Raw genomic sequence first — 17,876 nt, forward strand, 5'->3', positions numbered from 1 at the left:
GCTAGCGCACCCTAAAACTGACGCACCTATCGGTTTACATGTCGATGCTTCCGATTATGCACTTGGAGGTGTAGTTGTTCAGTTTGTCAATAATAAATGGCAACCTTTATCATTTTATTCACAAAAATTAAATACTGCACAGCTTAAGTATTCAACTTATGATAAAGAACTCTTAGCCATCTATGAAGGAATTAAACATTTCCGACAAATTTTAGAAGGAATGGAATTTACGATCTTCACAGATCATAAACCATTAGTTCATGCCTTCACTCAAAAAGCTGACAAAGCAACCCCTCGTCAAATACGACAACTAAACTACATATCTCAGTTTTCAACTGATATTCGACATCTACCTGGAAAGAAAAATGTTGTTGCTGATGCAATGTCTCGAATAGAAACATTGAACATAGTACATTCAATATCACTTGATAGCTCAATTGATTATAAATTACTAGCCGAAGCCCAAACCAGAGATATGACGGTAATCGACAAAATAAAAAAAGACGCGAGTCTTAAAGTTATTAAAACGGACTATCATGGTACAGACATATTTTGTGATATATCAACTGGAAACTTGAGACCGATTGTTCCTCCTGATTTTCGCAAAATTGTTTTTGACGAAGTCCATAACTTTGCTCATCCAGGAATCAAAGCTTCTACAACTACGATAAAAAAAGATTTCGTTTGGCCAACTATGATCAAAGACATTCGAAATTATTGTAAAAGCTGTATTCCTTGTCAGAAGACCAAAGTCTCACGACACAACTCGTCGCCAATCACACCGATTGATATGCCGAATCAAAGATTCGATCATGTCCATTTAGACATTGTGGGTGCACTCCCTAATTCAGAAGGATTCAAATATGTCCTAACATGCATCGATCGTTTTACAAGATGGCCCGAAGCAATCCCTATGGAAAACCAAACCGCTGAAACATGCGCTAAACAGTTTTTCTTCCATTGGATTCCTCGCTTCGGCGTGCCAGAAGTTATAACAACCGATCAAGGTAAACAATTCGAATCAGATTTGTTCGCCGAATTAAATAAACTTCTTGGAACAAAGAGATTGAGAACAACAGCCCACCATCCTCAAGCCAACGGAATTCTTGAAAGATGGCATCGGATTGTTAAAGGAGCAATCAAGTGTCATTCAACACCTGATTGGATGAAAACGCTCCCTATTGTGATGTTAGGATTACGTTCAATAATTCTACCTCACATCAACGCTTCTGTTTCAGAAATGGTATATGGTACAAATATCCGTTTACCATACCATTTTTTCCATCATACAGAAGAAGATCTTTCAAAAGATCCAAGTTCTTTCGTTGAAAAGTTAAAACGACATATGAATGATTTACAGCCTGTCCCAAGCGCTAATCATCATAAACAAAAAGTTTTTCTTTTCAAGAACTTAGATACTTGTACTCACGTATTCGTCCGTACCGATGGTTATAGAAAACCCCTACAACCTAATTATGAAGGACCATACGAAGTAATCAAAAGAGATACTAAATTTTTCACTCTTAAAATTAAGGGAAAAGAAAAAGTTATCTCTATCGATCGACTAAAGCCATGTTACGAAATTCCGTTGCTCAACGAAATTTTTAAACAAACTAAACATGTAACTTTTGCAAACGATCTAGTACACTATTCTCTAAATGCCTATAAAAGCGGCAACAATATTTGAGAAAAGTACATTCACTTCTAGTCGTTCGAAAGAACAACAACTACAAGTAAATAAAATAAAATATTTAAATAAAAAATGATGGAAACACTTAAAGACGCAAACACCGGTCTAAAGTGTATCATTGATACCGGAAGTCCATTTTCATTATTCCCACAATTTGAAATCAATGGACGATATACATCCCTATCTATATACAACGGAAATCAAATCCTTCCAATGTATGAAAAAATAGAAAAGAATATAAAGATCAATAATATCAATTATTCGTGGCGTTTTTACACCGCCAATATTGATGAAATAATTTTGGGTGCTGATTTTATCGCAGCATACCAAAATCAAAATACATAAATCAATTGAAAAATTGACTTATATCCAAAAATCAATTATAAAATCCAGAATCACCAGCATCATACGATACAATGATCATCAAAATCAAACAAACATTTGGAAAAACATAAATCAAAATCGCCAATAAGTTCCTTTCATAATTTGGTTGGTCAAATGGAATCAAAAGAATTCACGCCTCAAATGGATACCGAAACCTGATCCTAGGGGGGAAGTGTGTGGTAACTCGTCAACACTCGCCAACACTCGACAACATATCAATTCATCACAGTATGCCAATCAAATGATTCCAGACATAGTAGACATTGTATCCCCTATATATACGGTGTATTTGTTAGACTAAGATTCATTCAAATATATGGATTCAAACTGAAAGCATCTTGCCTTTTCGTTCCCCATAGTTTCTTAAAGTTTCTTAAAGTTTTTTAAGGAAACTTTTCTAGAAACTTTAAGAAACTTCAGAAACATTTTCGAAACTTTCAAAAACTTGAGAAACAATTTCCGTAAAATAGGCCCTGCTCTTTAGACCACCTTTTAAATTCAACACGAAAAAGTTGAAACACAGCATGTTTGGTATCGTTGGAAAGGTGAGACTCTAGGCTAACTCAGCAATACTCAGAGCAAAAAAAATTGACCTAGGTCCCAAACATAGAAAAATTCGTCTATCTCAAAATTTTGACGTACACTTGATTTTAATATTATGTGATTCTTAATCACGGGGCTGCCCTCTACTAATATTAATAATAAAATTTCATGTGCCCGACATAGGTATGGACATTTTCAAGCTCACCGTGTATTTCGTACTCTACCAAAATTTTTTACAAATATTTATCAGATAATAGCAGAAAAACAATATTATGTGGTTTTTCTACTAATTATACTCTTTTAATCATAAAATATAAAATTTGGAAAAAAAATGGTCGAAAATGCGTTTTTGGTGAGTCGTCAAAGTTCGTCGACCATGAAATGAATGAATCTTGAACTTGCAAATTCTTAAATCGATAAACAAACATATTCGATTATTGCTTAAATTCTTGGAAATGTTATAGGCAATCCAAAAAAGAAAAGTCTTGAAAATCGTCTCTAACGTGTTTGTGGCTTAAGTGGTTGCTTGGCCTAAAATGGATGCAAATGAATCAACTATGAAAATTCTACAATCGCTAAATCAAACTGGTGTGCATTCGTTATTTTGCACCAGCTGGTCACATACAATTCCAAATGGGACCAGCTGTTGCAAAATAACGTATGCACACCAGTTCGTTTTAGCGATTGTAGAATTTTCTATTAGTCGATTCCTTTTCCTACTATTGACTATATTGACGTATTATTGCATTAGTTTCACTAAAGAGTTGACAACATCACACCCACACCCATATATGGCAACAGCAAAATAATCGCCAATAGAAACAGTTGGTACAGAATTTGCAGTTTTCAACACCATTTCCATTAGCCAATCTAGAAACTAGCGATAGAAATCTACCAAAACCACAGCAAGTGCGACATTCTTTTGCAAAGTACTAAATATGTTGTAAGCAAGCGTATGTCTTTCGCACAACCAAAATCTGCACAAAAACCCAGGCTGTACTTAGAATTGACCAAGGAATCCGAAACAGCAAAAAAAACGTTTGAAATCAATAGATTAAAAATACTTTGATCGATAGAAGTAGTAGACCCGAAGGAGCCAGTAACAATACTGGTTAAATGCTTGCAACAGGTGAAGATGTACCTTTTCGACGAAACGGTAAGTTAGAAATGGTTTTCGAAAAGATGATTGACAAACATCTGCATGAAGTACTTAAAAGGGCAATGACAAGTGTGCAGTTTATATGTACAAGCACAGTAACACTTAAATTACTCGACATAAATGTAAGTTTTAAAGATTTCAGGCAGATGGCCCGTTTTGCATCTATTACTATCTTTTACTCGCTTTTGCTCTTATCTTCTTTTTTTGGTCATTGATAAACGCATTACCTGATTGGTACTATCATTCAGTTAATGTTAACACGTCGAAGGAAAATGATGAGAAATTTTATACTTTGTTTCGGGTGCATAGTGCTTCTGGGTCTAATTGGAGAAATCCATTCAGCAAGGTTACAAATAAAGACAACGAAGCAAGTTGAGTGCACGACTAAATCAAAGCACGGCGACACATTAAGAATTCATTATCGGGTAAAATTAAACAAAAAAAAAAACGTTGTTCAATCATTGAAGATATAACTTTAAATTTTTTTGTTCATTTCTCATTTCCAGGGAACTTTAGAAAATGGAAATGAATTTGATAGTAGCTATAAACGTGGCCAACCATTTGTGTTCAAAATTGGCTTTGGAAATGTAAGTAGCACATTTGAACGAACGGTTAATTCTCTGAATATGAAGTGTTTCAGAGTTAAAGATAAGATTAAATAATTCGTATGAGCTGAAAGTGTAGATTCGTGATTTATGTTTTCAGAGTCTGAAGTAAAATTGACAAGACATTAAAATTATCACATATGTTTAAACGTTGCTACCTACTTAATACTGCAATTCTAAACAAAATTTAAAACTCGGTACGGTAAGGTATCCCTGATCTGAGCCTGAATTTCAACTCGAGCTATGAATATGTGAATCTGGTCTGACTTCAATCTACCTGAGATCTGAAGATCGGTAAAAGTTCAGGTAAATTAGGTCAGATTTCAGGAATACCTGAAAAAAAACCAAATATACCTGAAATCTGACCTGATTTACCTGAACTTTTACTGATCTTCAGATTTCAGGTAAATTCAGATTCATTTCTAATGTTATTCAGGTAATCTCAGCTTCAGGTTTCAGGTCGGCTTGACCTGTTCCGAACCGTATTAAAACTTTGAACTAAAATATCTCAAATATCTAACCAGTAAAAAAAAGATTTTATATGTCCCAAGACTGACATTATGAATCAGCTCGGTAAGGGAGTTTGGGTTTATCTTTGCATCGACACATAAAAAATGATATGCACCTATGTATAGTATTTATTACATTCATTGATCTAGAATAACTTTTTACTCTCAATCAAAGGTAATCAAAGGTTGGGATCAAGGATTACTGGATATGTGTGAAGGTGAAAAACGACGACTCACCATTCCACCAGAATTGGCCTACGGAGAAACTGGCTTTGAAGGCTTAATTAAGCCCGGTGCAACAATAATCTTTGACACCGAATTGATACAAATTAACGGACGTGACGAACTTTAAAAGTTTATAATGTAAGGAAATGAAAGAGACAATTAAAGCACTGTTCGTGCCCCAGAAAGCATTAAATGGAATGTTTTTTTCTCGCATCAATTACTCTTAAAAAATTAAAAATCCCGCAGGAAAGTATTTTTTTCCACGTGCCATACCAAGACAAAGTTTTAAGGTACCATATATGTTTCGAAACTCATTTGCAGTCAATTTCCTTAGCAGAGGTTCGATATCCCGGTTATATTTTTCTTACCAGCCGTTACACATTATCTACATACCCAGGTTTTCAAACAATTCAACGAACTAAGTGCTTTTATTATCATGCAATTACACAATACGGTCAATGGGTCAATGACTGTTGACAAAACAAGTAAACCAAATGAAAGCAACGGTACACAACTTCATCGTAAACGAACCAAATGAGACCAAAGATGGACTAGAATTGGGCTCGTCGTCATCATCATCTTTAGCTATTGGACCCAAGTCTGGAGCATCAGAGAATACAATTTGCGTTCCAACTTCGTATTGCTCGAAAATCGTTATCTGGGGGGACGCATGTAATACAGACGTCAATTCAGCTCAATCTCAAATTATTCAAATAATTTCGTACCTGATTTTCCCCGGTACGCAGTAGCGGTGCTGGAATGTAAAGTGTCTGTTGTGGACCAACTTTCCAGTATCGCCCAATGTTGAAGCCATTCACGAATACTACTCCCTTATGCCAATCTCTCATGTCGATGAATGTATCGGCAGGGCTACCAGTTATAGTTAGAGTGGATTGAACCAAGCACGGTGCTTTCAAGCTGTCCATGCTAACCACATTTCTCCAACCTTGTAGTCTACAGAGGAGGCAATTTAGTCGTACTGAATTACATCGATATCGTCTCGACTTACCCTCGTACCCAATCCCCAGTGAATTCTAAAGCAATGTGTTCAATGTCTGTTACCTGCTCTCCATTAAGTTCGATCTTAGAGCCTTTCACTGCTGATAGCCCTTTCTGGTGATAGATGTCATCTCCTTGGAACCAATTAGATCGAGCTATTATTTCGATCATAAGGTCAAGTGTATGCTCGCCATTCGCACTAACGTCCAAAGCAATCTCTCGGTCATTGTTCCTCCAGTAAGCAGGCTTAGCGCTTGTAAAGCCAGTGTCAACAAGATTGTCGTCAATTAGCAGTTGGGCGACATCTTGTGGTTTTGAAGCCTATAATCAGCAATCGGACATTGAACTCAAAAGCATCAAATTTTGTTGACTGTTCCAGTTGTGCTCACTTTGTAAATGTCACCGTTGCTGACATTGACCACCTTCCTGTAAATTATATATCCAAAGCTCTGACCGCTATTGTTGTTGATGGGCAACTGTTCCATTGATACCGCATTCGTAAGTTGGATCCTACTGTTAGGTGGTACCCTTTCAACGATGTCACTGTAGGTCAAATACCTCTGTGGAGTCAGAGTGGAATATGCAGTTTTTGTGCTCTCGGAAGGTCGGTTTGGTCGACGAAGCTTTGGGTTTTCATATTTTTCTATTAATGCTGCCGCTAGGTCATACTTCTTTGTATAATCACCAGCCTCACTGAGAGGTGCATCGTAATCTTAGAATTAAAAATTGCAAGTCATTGTTTTGAGTCAGTCTACATTCGGTAAAAAGACTCTACCGTAGCTCGTAATATCAGCGTTTGCTACAGGAAATTCACCACTCCAATCACTGCTTCCGCCAGCTGTAAAGCCAAAGTTAGTACCACCATGAAAAACGTAAAAGTTCACAGAGCCATTGTATTTGTCGAAGAGAATCTCCAAGTTGTCGTGAAATTCTGTGCAGAAGTGGACAAGGATCAAGGATAAATTTAAAAAGATTGCATCAAGCAGAGGACGTTACGCTTAGAAGGATTAGTCCCTTGCTCCTCTTGCAACCAAAGAGTGAACCACCCAGTCCAGTACTCCATTGCCATGACAGGTTTGTCTGGCTGTACCTTCACCAAATCAGCTAAAATTGAATCCGGATTTTCTTTGAAATTTGCTGTTTGCAATAACCCTGGCAAAGAACCCTCGCTAGGCGAAAAATAATTGTCCGATGTAAAATACAAACAGTCAAGGCCATTGTCGATAAAGGCTTGGCGAATAAACTCCAAATACGCTGAACTTTTCGGGTAAAATGAGTTGTACTCGTTTTCAATCTAAGAATCATAAAGTGAAACATTTTCGTACAAATAATGTTTAATTGACCGTATACTTGAGCAGCTATGATTGAACCTCCTCGTGTGAATTGCAGATCAACGAGTTGACTGAGAAGTCCATCGATGTACAACTTTACCCGTTGCAGGAATGGTTCGTAGTTGGTACGAACTCTCATGTCCGGATCTCTCAAAAGCCAGCTCGGCAAACCTGAGATATCACAATTGTAGTACAACCCTAGTGAAACAACAATGGCACAACAAACCGCCATACTCCCATTCGGCACAAATGTATGGTCCCGGTCGTAGAATTACCAACAGATCTTCTTCTTTGGCAATTTGAACAAATCTTCGTATATTCATAAAATCCGAAAAGTCATTTCCTCCCTGTCCAAAATCAAACTCTCCCATTCGGGGTTCGTGCAGATTCCACGAAACATAGGTTTCCACAGTATTTGCACCCATGGCTCGTAACTTTCTAAGTCGATCCCTCCATTGTTCGGGATGAACTCGGAAGTAATGGATCGCACCACTTACGATTCGAATGTATTTGCCATTGAGGGTGAATTGTTTATTTTCCGCAACCAATCCGGTCGGTACAGATGTATCGGCGAAATACTCGTAGACCGTTTTTTCTTGCGATGAGACGCATAGGAACAGTGAAATCTACAGTGAATTTATCAACACATTCGTGAGCATTAAATGGTTTGAGATCTGCTGGAAATTTACCAAAAAGATCCATTTGCTTAAAGATGCTATTGAATACATTATCGTACTTCTAATGCTAGTGGTGGACTGAATCATTATTTGATTGTGTCGAGCTGATTGAGGTTAATTACCGCATCGAATTATTTTATCTCAATTGTTATGAAAAAGATGATTCGATAAGCTAAAAGTAGTACAAGATCGCAATGGACGATTAGATACGAAGAATATTCCAAACGTAACGTAATTTTCTATCAATAAAATGAGATTATCCAATTTATAACCATGACCTTAAGTTTTCTTATTGTTCGCTTGGGTCTTCAAATTTTTACGTACTAACTCGACATTAAATCATAAAATGTAGCGTCCATACCAAGAAGTACAGTGTCATTTGTTATCGACAACGACAGCAAGAATAAACGACAAGCTCTGACTTATCAGTACTTATATAGCAAAAAGCATGTTCAAAACAAATGAAGTAAAAGATTTCTGAAATCAATCTGAGACAATCTTCGATCAAATGAAGTAATAGTTTGAATAGTAAAACTGTTAATATGCTTACCGTCTTTGACAGGTTAACTATTGAAGCATTTTGTGTTTGTTAGGAACGCTGGGTCTGTGACTTTTTTAATGAATTTTTCTTGCCGACATGGCTGTACTGGTCTTGTGTAAGAAGAACATCTATACGCTATATTTGAGTGTCTACGACCCGACTCAAAAGATGTCTTCTGAAAAATTTTACCATTGAAAACTATTTATTTCGATAATGAAGGATCACGTCAACGATAAATGAGTGAAGTAAGTGAAGTAGCGACATTTATTAACACATCGGCTATACTCTATCGTACAAGAAGACCTTAAACGTAGCATGGGTCAGCGAGCAAACTCAATAATATTAAACGGTCTAATCGCTTTTATTATATCATTTAATTATTTAAATACTGTAAAACGGACAGTGAACTAATTAGTGTTGACAAAACAAATATACAAAATGAAAGCAACGCTCCACAGCTTGATAAACGATCCAAATGAGACCAAGGATGGACTAGAATTGGGCTCGTCGTCGTCGTCGTCATCGTCATCGTCGTCGTCTTTAGCTATTGGGCCTAGGTCTGGAGCATCAGAGAATGTCATTTGCGTTCCAACTTCGTACTGCTCGAAAATTGTTATCTGGGGGGAGGGGGGACGCATGTAATACAGACGTCAATTCAGCTCAATCTCAAATTATTCAAATAATTTCGTACCTGATTTTCCCCGGTACGCAGTAGCGGTGCTGGAATGTAAAGTGTCTGTTGTGGACCAACTTTCCAGTATCGTCCAATGTTGAAGCCATTCACGAATACTACTCCCTTATGCCATGTTCTCATGTCGATGAATGTATCGGCAGGGCTACCAGTTATAGTTAGAGTGGATTGAACCAAGCACGGTGCTTTCAAGCTGTCCATGCTAACTACATTTCTCCAACCTTGTAGTCTACAGAGGAAGCAATTTAGTCGTACTGAATTACATCGATATCGTCTCGACTTACCCTCGTACCCAATCCCCAGTGAATTCTAAAGCAATGTGTTCAATATCTGTTACCTCCTCTCCATTAAGTTCGATCTTAGAGCCTTTCACTGCTGATAGCCCTTTCTGGTGATGAATGTCGTCTTCTCGGAACCAATTAGATCGAGCTATTATTTCGATCATCAGGTCAAGCGTATGCTCGCCATTCGCACCAACATCCAAAGAAATCTCTCGGTCATTGTTCCACCAGTAAACAGGCTGGGCGCTTGTAAAGCCTGTATCAACAAGGGTGTCGTCAATCAATAGTTGGGCGACATCTTGTGGTTTTGATCCCTACAATAAGTTTTGGCACGTTGACCTCAAAAGTTTCAAATTTGGTTGACTGCTATGCTTACTTTGTAAATGTCACCGTTGCTGACATTGGCCACCTTCCTGTAAATGATATATCCAAAGTTCTGACCGCTATTGTTATTGATGGGCAATTCTTCCATTGATACTGCATTCGTGAGCTGGGCTCTACTACTTGCTGGTACTCTTTGAACGATGTCATTGTACGTCAAATACCTCTGTGGAGTTAGAGTGGGATACGCAATTTTTGTGCTCTCGGAAGGCCGGTTTGGTCGACGTAGTTTTGGATTTTCATACTTTTCAATTAAGGTCGCGGCCAAGTCGTACTTCTTTGTGTAATCACCCGCCTCACTAAGTGTAGCGTCATAATCTTAGAATTAAAAACTTCATGTAACCGTTTTGAGTCAGCCATTCGTGAAAAACTCTTTACCGTAGCTCGTAATGTCAGCTTTTGCTACAGGATATTCGCCACTCCAGTCTGTACCACCACCAGCTGTGAAACCATAGTTAACACCACCGTGGAAAACATAAAAGTTCACGGAGCCATTGTATTTGTCGAAGAGAATCTCGAGGTTGTCGTGGAATTCTTTACAAAAAATGGAGACTCATCAATTTAAAGCGATTTTATTAATACCAGAGAGCATACGCTTAGAAGGGTTTGTTCCTTGCTCTTCCTCTAACCAAGTAGTAAACCATCCCGTCCAGTACTCCATTGCCATGACAGGTTTGTCTGGCTGCACGCTCAGCAAATCAGTTAAAATTGAATCCGCATTTTCTTTAAAGTTTGCCGTCTGTAGCAATCCTGGTAGAGTACCTCCATTGCAACCAGAATTAAAACAGTTGTCCGATGTAAAATACAAACAGTCAAGGCCATTGTCGATAAAGGCTTGCCGAATAAACTCCAGATATTCTGTACTTTTTGGAAGGAATGAGTTGTACTCGTTTTCAATCTGAAAATAACAATTCGTCGAAATGACTAATTTTCGTAGAAAATTTTTTAAAATTCGTACTTGGGCAGCTATGATAGATCCTCCACGTGTGAATTGTAGATCAACGAGTTGACTGAGTAGTGCATCGAGATACAATTTCACACGTTGCAGGAATGGTCCGTAGTTTGTGCGAACTCTCATATTCGGATCCCTTGAAAGCCAACTCGGGAAACCTGAGATGATACAATTGTAAAAGAACCCTAGTGAAACAACAATGGCACAACAAACCGCCATACTCCCATTCGGCACAAATGTATGGACCCGGTCGTAGAATTACCAACAGATCTTCTTCTTTGGCAATTTGAACAAATCTTCGTATATTCATAAAATCCGAAAAGTCATTTCCTCCCTGTCCAAAATCAAACTCTCCCATTCGGGGCTCGTGCAGATTCCACGAAACATAGGTTTCCACAGTATTTGCACCCATGGCTCGTAACTTTCTAAGTCGATCCCTCCATTGTTCGGGATGAACTCGGAAGTAATGGATGGCACCACTTACTATCCGAATGTATTTGCCATTGAGGGTGAATTGTTTATTTTCCGCAACCAATCCGGTCGGTACAGATGTATCGGCGAAATACTCGTAGACCGTTTTTTCTTGCGATGAGACGCATAGGAACAGTGAAATCTACAGGGAATTTATCAATACATTCGTAAGCGTTTTTAAATGTCTGAAATCTGTTGTAAATTTACCAAAAAGATCCACTTGCTTAAAGATGCTATTGAGTGCATTGTCGTACTTCTACTATTAGTGGTGGACTGAATCATTATTTGTGGTCGTGTTGTGCTGAATTACCACTTCGAATAATTATCTAAATTGTTATGAAAAAGTTGATTCGATAAGCTGAAAGTGGTCCAAGATCTCAGTGGGCGATTAGATACGAAGAATATTCCAAACGTAATTTCCTATCGTTAAGTAAAATGTACTCGTAAAATTAGTAAGTATTAGCAACATAAGGTAAGTTTTTTTTCTGTCACGATTGGGTCGTGAAATTTTATTGTGTTAGTCATATATTGAATATATTATAAAACCAGCTATTTCCACAGCTAATTCACTAAATGCAGCTGAATTCAATCCGAAGGAAGTGTGGAAAGAATCTTGGGAAAGAAACGGCATCGGCACCGAACTGTTCAACTTCGGCACACATACATCCAAATCCAAAGAATTCCACCTGCCTCGCAAAATATGGTGCAACCTAAACAGATTGCGAACTGGTCACGGGCGTTGCAACGACATGCTTTTCAAATGGAAAATGACCGACAGCCCTAGCTGCCAATGCGGAAGCGAACGACAAACTATGATGCATATACTGCACGACTGCCCCATTCTCAAATACCACGGCGAAACCGGAACCATTTCCTCACTGACTACAAGTGCATTAGACTGGCTCGGTTCGCTGGACCTATAAAACGAATAGACTGTGATTTGAACTCGTGATATTTTTCTTCTCGTTTTCTTTTTTTTTTTTTATGTCTGTGATTTTGTAATTTATAATTTATTGACTTCACTTGTAAACATGTAACTGAGCTCATACCATACGATAAATAAATGAATATATTATATTCGTACCCATGCATTCAATTACGCTCGATGTTATGTGTGTTTATGCCGCTCAGCATCATTATATTCAAAATCTGCAAACTTTAGACACCTCTGTGGCATAAACCGTTGTATGCAACTCGATGCAAAGTACTTAATTAGGTCCACGATGTGTATTTATGACACGAGGCCTAAAAAAGTACTTTGCACCTCGATTGCATAAATAACTATTGGTTACCTGTAGTTTATTAAAATAGTTGAAAAAGGAATCAAGGAATGGTATTTACTTTACTAGTGACGTAATGTGGCCTTTCCCTAACTAGTGAAAACCCTTTCCCTCAATCGTAAAGTAAAACGCCATACTTTACACGTGAAATAATTTGATATCTCGTATCCAGATGAGTAAAAGTATCCGAGGGCTTCAGCCCGAATTACTTCACTGGTATAGTAATGTACTATTACTATTGTAACGTAACCAACTTCTGTACCAACTAATTTTCCTTGAAGCCTTTTTTAACCCTTCAAAGATGCCAAGCTTATCACCATTACAAATTATGGAATCAACTACTTCTTTTGATAAAAATATTTTATTTTTCAGATTGAACCTAAATCTTTTACTTTTAGTTTTGCAATAAATTTTGTTGTATAAGGCCACATTACGAAGAGCTCGACTCTTATTTTTGTTGCCGATAAATAACAGACGAATATTACGATTTTGTTGTATCTGATGGTTATCAACAAATTTTCGGAAGATAGAAAAGAATAGTATTTTACATGCTACATGTGTCGAAAACCGTACTTTTCATTTTTTAAGCTAGTCCTTCGACGTCTTCAGCATGTAATATATATTACAAACTTGTCACGAAGAAGTCGAGGCTTGCCGAGACTGATAGTGACAAGTGTGTACTCTATTTTTATCACATAAGCGAAAACGAAACAACAACATAGACCTGAAGTGTAATTTTTGAATTAAACTTCTAGTGAAGTAATTTTGAGATCCGAACACCGCGCGTATGTGATAAAATCCATTACGGCTTCGCCTCGGATCAACACGAAAACTCTACTTTCCATCTTTTTATCCCTAGTTATGTAAAAAAAATTTATTTACCTAGGGAAGGAAATAAGAAATTCAAACAAAAGCGCAGTTTTCCTATCAGCGTGAAGCAAAGGCCTCGCGAATCGCTCAAGTGGGAATTTCCTATTTCTCCATCAGGAGAGGAACATAACGTTTTTTCTGCTTCCAAACGACAAAACTGGTGTTTTACTACAACCACGGCAGAGTAAAATAAACCAGGCAGGAGCGGTTTATTTTCGAAACGTCAAATAAGGGACCTAATACACTGTAGGAAAATGAACTCAAATGAACACTGACATAAATTTAAAAATTTTATTCGCAAAAAATATGGGGCTACTTGATTATTCAGGTCCCTAGTCAAAGCAGCGCTCCTGCCTGGTTAACTTTACTCCGTCGTGCTACAACCATTGGACAAAATTGCACAACTTTTCTCGTAATTTGAACTTACATCCCTTTGCATGATGAATAGTTGTATACATATCTCTTGTGAACTTTAGTCACTGTTGTTGTTTGTCGCCCTCACTTCGGGCTACAACTCACGAAATGGCCTAAAATCTACCGTTCCCAACAGATACGTAAATAACTATCAAATGAGAGATTGTTTAGGACATACAATCGACCTCGAACATACCCAAACCTAAAATCTAATTTAAAAAAAGTTAATGAGGATCAATAGAACGGGCTGGTTGAATCTCATCGTGCGATTCACAGGTATTCTATTCAAAATCCGCTACACCCATACAAATTAACAAAACTTTTTTTCACAACAAATTCTATAGTTTTCATGTACCTATCTGTATGATATTATACACACAGAAATAGGTAATTTTAATTAATATTCCTTGCTCGTAGATACTCGTCATAGAACATGCATACCATGCACTGTAGCATATGCAATTGCCACCCCTTATGTGTGTAATCATCAATGTTCCGGTGGATGCATATCACAACACAAACACAAATGTCTAGCACGTGTACAGTTCCATATATTTTGAAAATCGTTTGCGAGGGAAAAAGGACCTGGAAACGGCCTAGTTTCAGTTTACCAACTTTTGTTTGGCGTGGTGAATTGAGTGTGTACCGAGAGTATCTATGGTTACATAAAGTCATGTACACAAACAATAGTGTTTTTCATCAGTGGTTTCATCCACCGAACGTTTCCCATGTCTATTGGATGTTAGTGCATCCCAATGATCGAATGGCAAGTTTAAATGGAAAATCGAAATTTCTAGTGAAAATATTGTTGCATTTATATGGCTGAGCTACACATAATCGGTCAAATATTGCACGCACTCAACTTTGAGGAACCAAACTTATTTTGCAAGTGGAGCATTCAGTTCGGTAAGTATATGTTGTGGTTCTTTGAACATGAATTGAACTCATGGGTGGGGATTTAATTTATTGAATCATTGATAGGTTCAAATTGGAAATCAGTGGAAGGATATATTGAGGGACAAACAGCAACCTGCCGTGGTAGATTTGACGGACAGGTATCATTCGTTCATCCAATTGACGTGCACTTGTCGTGCCGAGGGATACAAGGTTGGCCGAAAATTCATGTTGAAGTTTATGCAGTGAATGGTCTGAATCATTTCTTTCCGGTCGGGTAAGTTTTATCCATAGATAAGCTTGCTTTCGTGTCTTACAGGCGAGATAAACTGTTCTTTGTCTTTTATTGAAAAGAATTTTACCCCTTCAGATTTGGTTTTGCTCACATGCCAATTCAGCCAGGCGTTCACCGAATCGAAGTCTGTACTTGGAAAATTGCACCCAGTTCCTTCGTTGAGTCACTGCACAATAAATTCAACACTGGGGGATTCGCGGTTGTAAAGAGCGATCTGGTGTATAGCGGAAACGAGAGGTAATCGTTTGAGTATGAAACAATGAAACTGAAAAGTTCAAAGAACCCCGTGGTTAACAATATTGCAGATACAAACTGTCAACTCAATCATCGGGAAAAATTGTCGTCGATCTGATGTTGATATTTAAGAATTTCTCAAATTTCGGAATAGAATTTCAATAAGAAATGCATCTGCAGCTGTTGTTAGTAGCAGTCACCGCTACGTTGTTATTGTCTACCGCAGAAGCTTTTGTTAAAATAGATGTTTCCAAACTAAGTAGCACTAGTACAGCGGGCCAAACCGATTCAACAACTCCATCAACCTCAATAATTCCTCAACAAAATGTAACGATACCGTCGACCGTTGCCATTACAACACCAATACCACCTACAGTGGGTACAGTTGCAACGAATAGAAATGCATCTGAGAACAGCACATCGAATACAGAACTGAATCAAACGAGTCCAGTCAATGATAGTCGACCTAGTCTTGACGAGCATGTCCCACATACATCTAGAGTGAAAATTTCTCCCGACAACTACTACTGTCCTTGTGATTTGATGGTCAACTTTTGTGACATAAATTGTTGCTGCGACAACGACTGTATAGATGATATGCTAAGTGTTTTCGTTTGTGATGAGAAGGAGTGGAGCATCTACGATTTCGAATATGATACTGGTCTAACGTCGTGTGAGATCCGTAACGATCTGTTTTGTGTGGTTGGAAAGAAATATGTTCTGCCAACGACTCGATATGATATCAATCTACTTGGTAAGAGAACGAAGTACAAGTGGCCAATGATGTTTGCATCGTACGGCTCCGATGATGATAATCGTGAAAGCTATAAGAGTGGAGATTCGGTGCTCGCATTTGATGACAAAACGGAAGGGATCGGAACATTTGGTGAGTCAAATGTACAATTTTTTGATGGAGGTTGTGGACTGAGCTTCTTTTCATTTTTCAGTCGTCCCATATTCTATTACCGGCGACTATTGCCACTTGAATGTTCCCATCAAATATTTGCACGACCAGGAGTCGAAATGCTTACGATCTTATGAACAGAGTCGAGTATTTCTTGATGAGTTACAGAGCAAACTAAAGTCAACAAAGATCCTAGGACTAAGAAAAGCCAACGAGGCGATGATGCTTGAACACTGCACCGGTGCCGATAATCATTGTTTGGAAATTCAAATGGTCGATTGCTTCCAAGCCGTATCCCGGAACAATTGCATGAGATTTAATTCTACGGAAATCGATGAGACGATTTGGTTGAACAAAGAAATTATTATCCAATTCCGGCACAACTTCACCAACATATTAAATTGCACAGCGTTTCTGGTTTACATTCGAAACGATATTGCGATGCCATCAACTTTGGTTCATTCGGTGAAAATTCAATTTCTTCAGGCCAACGAGTCTATGGCCAACATTCATCGAATCAGCGGTAATATTGGGTACATGCAAGGGAAGCCCGTCATTACGGCGAAAATGATTCCTTTGAACGAGACAAATGACGACTCGCCAAAGATTTTAGATTATTTTCATCCCAACAAGACCTTTTCCAATGACGAACATTTCATGAAAATTCCTGCAATTAGGCAGAACGTCTGTGTACTCACCAATCACACCTACGACATTATTCGATTCGGTGAGAATTTATTTTTGACCTGCGATGTTGCACTAGACGAAAATGTTACGACGGAATCGAATTTCACAATAATCTGCTCAACGTTGCAGCAGAAAATCTTCTCTTTTATCCTGAACGAGTATACAGGGAGCAATGACACAAATGGCGTTGGTGTGTCATCGAAGGTTTCAGAATTCGGTAATCCTAAGAACGATTCCAATTATTGGATCAATGCTAATCTAAGGCATGGCATTGTCGACGCTGTAGAGGGAAAATACGAACCGGATGATAGTGGAAATGAGTTCACTTGCAAGAATATGATTTTGAGCATAAATTTTGAATTTTTGTACGCTTCATTGAGAGTAGGCACGTTCGACCGTCAGAATTTGATAAAAAATGTAGATTTTGTGTTTGGCACGAGAGTCGACTTGAAATTTAATTTAAACGAAACGGTCAAGGTTCCAATATTTCTGGATGTAATGTTCATTGATTTAACTAATGCAGCTAGCTTTGTGTCTGGCTTCACGTGGATTGTGCTGGTTCTGGTGGGTTTGGTCTGTGTTTTTTTGATAAATAAAAATTAATCCAAAAAATGAATAATTAACCAAAGTGTTTCAATCTTGCCTGGATTTTACGCCGATCATTACCTGCTACTATACACTCACTTTTCTTTAGAACGCTAACGCTCTACAAACTCTCGGAATTGATTGATAATAATTGTCAATCAGTGCAGCTTCAGCATTTTTGTAACCGACATCAACGTCTAGGTATCTCAATCATCTGTGATCGAATCGATAAGTTTTATTTGTTGTCTCAATTCATGAATTGTTTCAGTGTTAC

General features: G+C 37.9%; 4 protein-coding genes across 6 annotated transcripts; 2 read left to right on the forward strand and 2 right to left on the reverse strand.

Moving 5' to 3' along the window:
• The first annotated feature begins 4,001 nt into the window (after positions 1–4,001).
• On the forward strand, positions 4,002–5,308 carry LOC119080807 (FK506-binding protein 2-like). The gene is made up of 3 exons (XM_037189378.1): positions 4,002–4,201; positions 4,283–4,363; positions 5,066–5,308. Exons 1-3 carry the CDS (start codon positions 4,028–4,030, stop codon positions 5,240–5,242), a joined length of 432 nt encoding a protein of 143 aa, XP_037045273.1. The 5' UTR covers positions 4,002–4,027; the 3' UTR covers positions 5,243–5,308.
• Positions 5,309–5,524: 216 nt separating this feature from the next.
• Positions 5,525–8,212, reverse strand: LOC119080686 (beta-galactosidase-1-like protein 2). Its single transcript, XM_037189122.1, has 9 exons — positions 8,135–8,212; positions 7,672–8,071; positions 7,465–7,616; positions 7,111–7,408; positions 6,890–7,045; positions 6,504–6,826; positions 6,125–6,435; positions 5,841–6,069; positions 5,525–5,773 (listed from the first exon to the last, which is right to left on the reverse strand). Exons 1-9 carry the CDS (start codon positions 8,207–8,209, stop codon positions 5,579–5,581), a joined length of 2,139 nt encoding a protein of 712 aa, XP_037045017.1. The 5' UTR covers positions 8,210–8,212; the 3' UTR covers positions 5,525–5,578.
• On the reverse strand, positions 5,525–11,781 carry LOC119080685 (beta-galactosidase-1-like protein 2). 2 transcript variants are annotated; one of them, XM_037189121.1, is made up of 10 exons: positions 11,647–11,781; positions 11,182–11,581; positions 10,975–11,126; positions 10,611–10,914; positions 10,395–10,550; positions 10,012–10,334; positions 9,639–9,949; positions 9,355–9,583; positions 9,077–9,280; positions 5,525–5,576 (listed from the first exon to the last, which is right to left on the reverse strand). In XM_037189121.1, exons 1-10 carry the CDS (start codon positions 11,719–11,721, stop codon positions 5,571–5,573), a joined length of 2,160 nt encoding a protein of 719 aa, XP_037045016.1. In that variant the 5' UTR covers positions 11,722–11,781; the 3' UTR covers positions 5,525–5,570. The 2 variants fall into 2 exon arrangements, with proteins under 2 accessions (XP_037045016.1, XP_037045015.1); XM_037189120.1 differs by lacking the exon at positions 5,525–5,576 and having other exon boundaries at positions 9,008–9,280.
• A 2,898-nt stretch (positions 11,782–14,679) lies between these two features.
• On the forward strand, positions 14,680–17,665 carry LOC119080694 (B9 domain-containing protein 2-like). Of its 2 annotated transcripts, XM_037189143.1 has the most exons (4): positions 14,680–14,909; positions 14,985–15,174; positions 15,268–15,429; positions 15,498–15,734. In XM_037189143.1, exons 1-4 carry the CDS (start codon positions 14,822–14,824, stop codon positions 15,589–15,591), a joined length of 534 nt encoding a protein of 177 aa, XP_037045038.1. In that variant the 5' UTR covers positions 14,680–14,821; the 3' UTR covers positions 15,592–15,734. The 2 variants fall into 2 exon arrangements, with proteins under 2 accessions (XP_037045038.1, XP_037045037.1); XM_037189142.1 differs by lacking the exons at positions 14,680–14,909; positions 14,985–15,174 and adding an exon at positions 16,374–17,665 and having other exon boundaries at positions 15,288–15,429; positions 15,498–16,312.
• The last annotated feature ends 211 nt before the right edge of the window (positions 17,666–17,876 follow it).

The sequence above is a fragment of the Bradysia coprophila genome, unplaced genomic scaffold (genome assembly GCF_014529535.1).
Source record: "Bradysia coprophila strain Holo2 unplaced genomic scaffold, BU_Bcop_v1 contig_350, whole genome shotgun sequence".
In the NCBI taxonomy this organism is placed as follows: Eukaryota; Metazoa; Arthropoda; class Insecta; order Diptera; family Sciaridae; genus Bradysia; species Bradysia coprophila.

What these genes read in the sequence shown, in the direction of transcription:
- LOC119080694 (XM_037189142.1), top strand. Translation starts at nt 15,595, where the DNA reads ATGCATCTGCAGCTGTTGTTAGTAGCAGTCACCGCTACGTTGTTATTG. An exon ending in GGAAGGGATCGGAACATTTG is followed by an intron (nt 16,313 to 16,373) that starts GTGAGTCAAATG and finishes TTCATTTTTCAG; the next exon opens with TCGTCCCATATTCTATTACC.
- LOC119080685 (XM_037189121.1), bottom strand. Translation starts at nt 11,721, where the DNA reads ATGATTCAGTCCACCACTAATAGTAGAAGTACGACAATGCACTCAATA. An exon ending in AGCTGACATTACGAGCTACG is followed by an intron (nt 10,335 to 10,394) that starts GTAAAGAGTTTT and finishes TTTAATTCTAAG; the next exon opens with ATTATGACGCTACACTTAGT. An exon ending in TGCGTACCGGGGAAAATCAG is followed by an intron (nt 9,281 to 9,354) that starts GTACGAAATTAT and finishes CCCTCCCCCCAG; the next exon opens with ATAACAATTTTCGAGCAGTA.
- LOC119080807 (XM_037189378.1), top strand. Translation starts at nt 4,028, where the DNA reads ATGTTAACACGTCGAAGGAAAATGATGAGAAATTTTATACTTTGTTTC. An exon ending in CATTAAGAATTCATTATCGG is followed by an intron (nt 4,202 to 4,282) that starts GTAAAATTAAAC and finishes TCTCATTTCCAG; the next exon opens with GGAACTTTAGAAAATGGAAA. An exon ending in TCAAAATTGGCTTTGGAAAT is followed by an intron (nt 4,364 to 5,065) that starts GTAAGTAGCACA and finishes TCTCAATCAAAG; the next exon opens with GTAATCAAAGGTTGGGATCA.
- LOC119080686 (XM_037189122.1), bottom strand. Translation starts at nt 8,209, where the DNA reads ATGATTCAGTCCACCACTAGCATTAGAAGTACGATAATGTATTCAATA. An exon ending in CGCTGATATTACGAGCTACG is followed by an intron (nt 6,827 to 6,889) that starts GTAGAGTCTTTT and finishes TTTAATTCTAAG; the next exon opens with ATTACGATGCACCTCTCAGT. An exon ending in ACTGGGGATTGGGTACGAGG is followed by an intron (nt 6,070 to 6,124) that starts GTAAGTCGAGAC and finishes CCTCCTCTGTAG; the next exon opens with ACTACAAGGTTGGAGAAATG.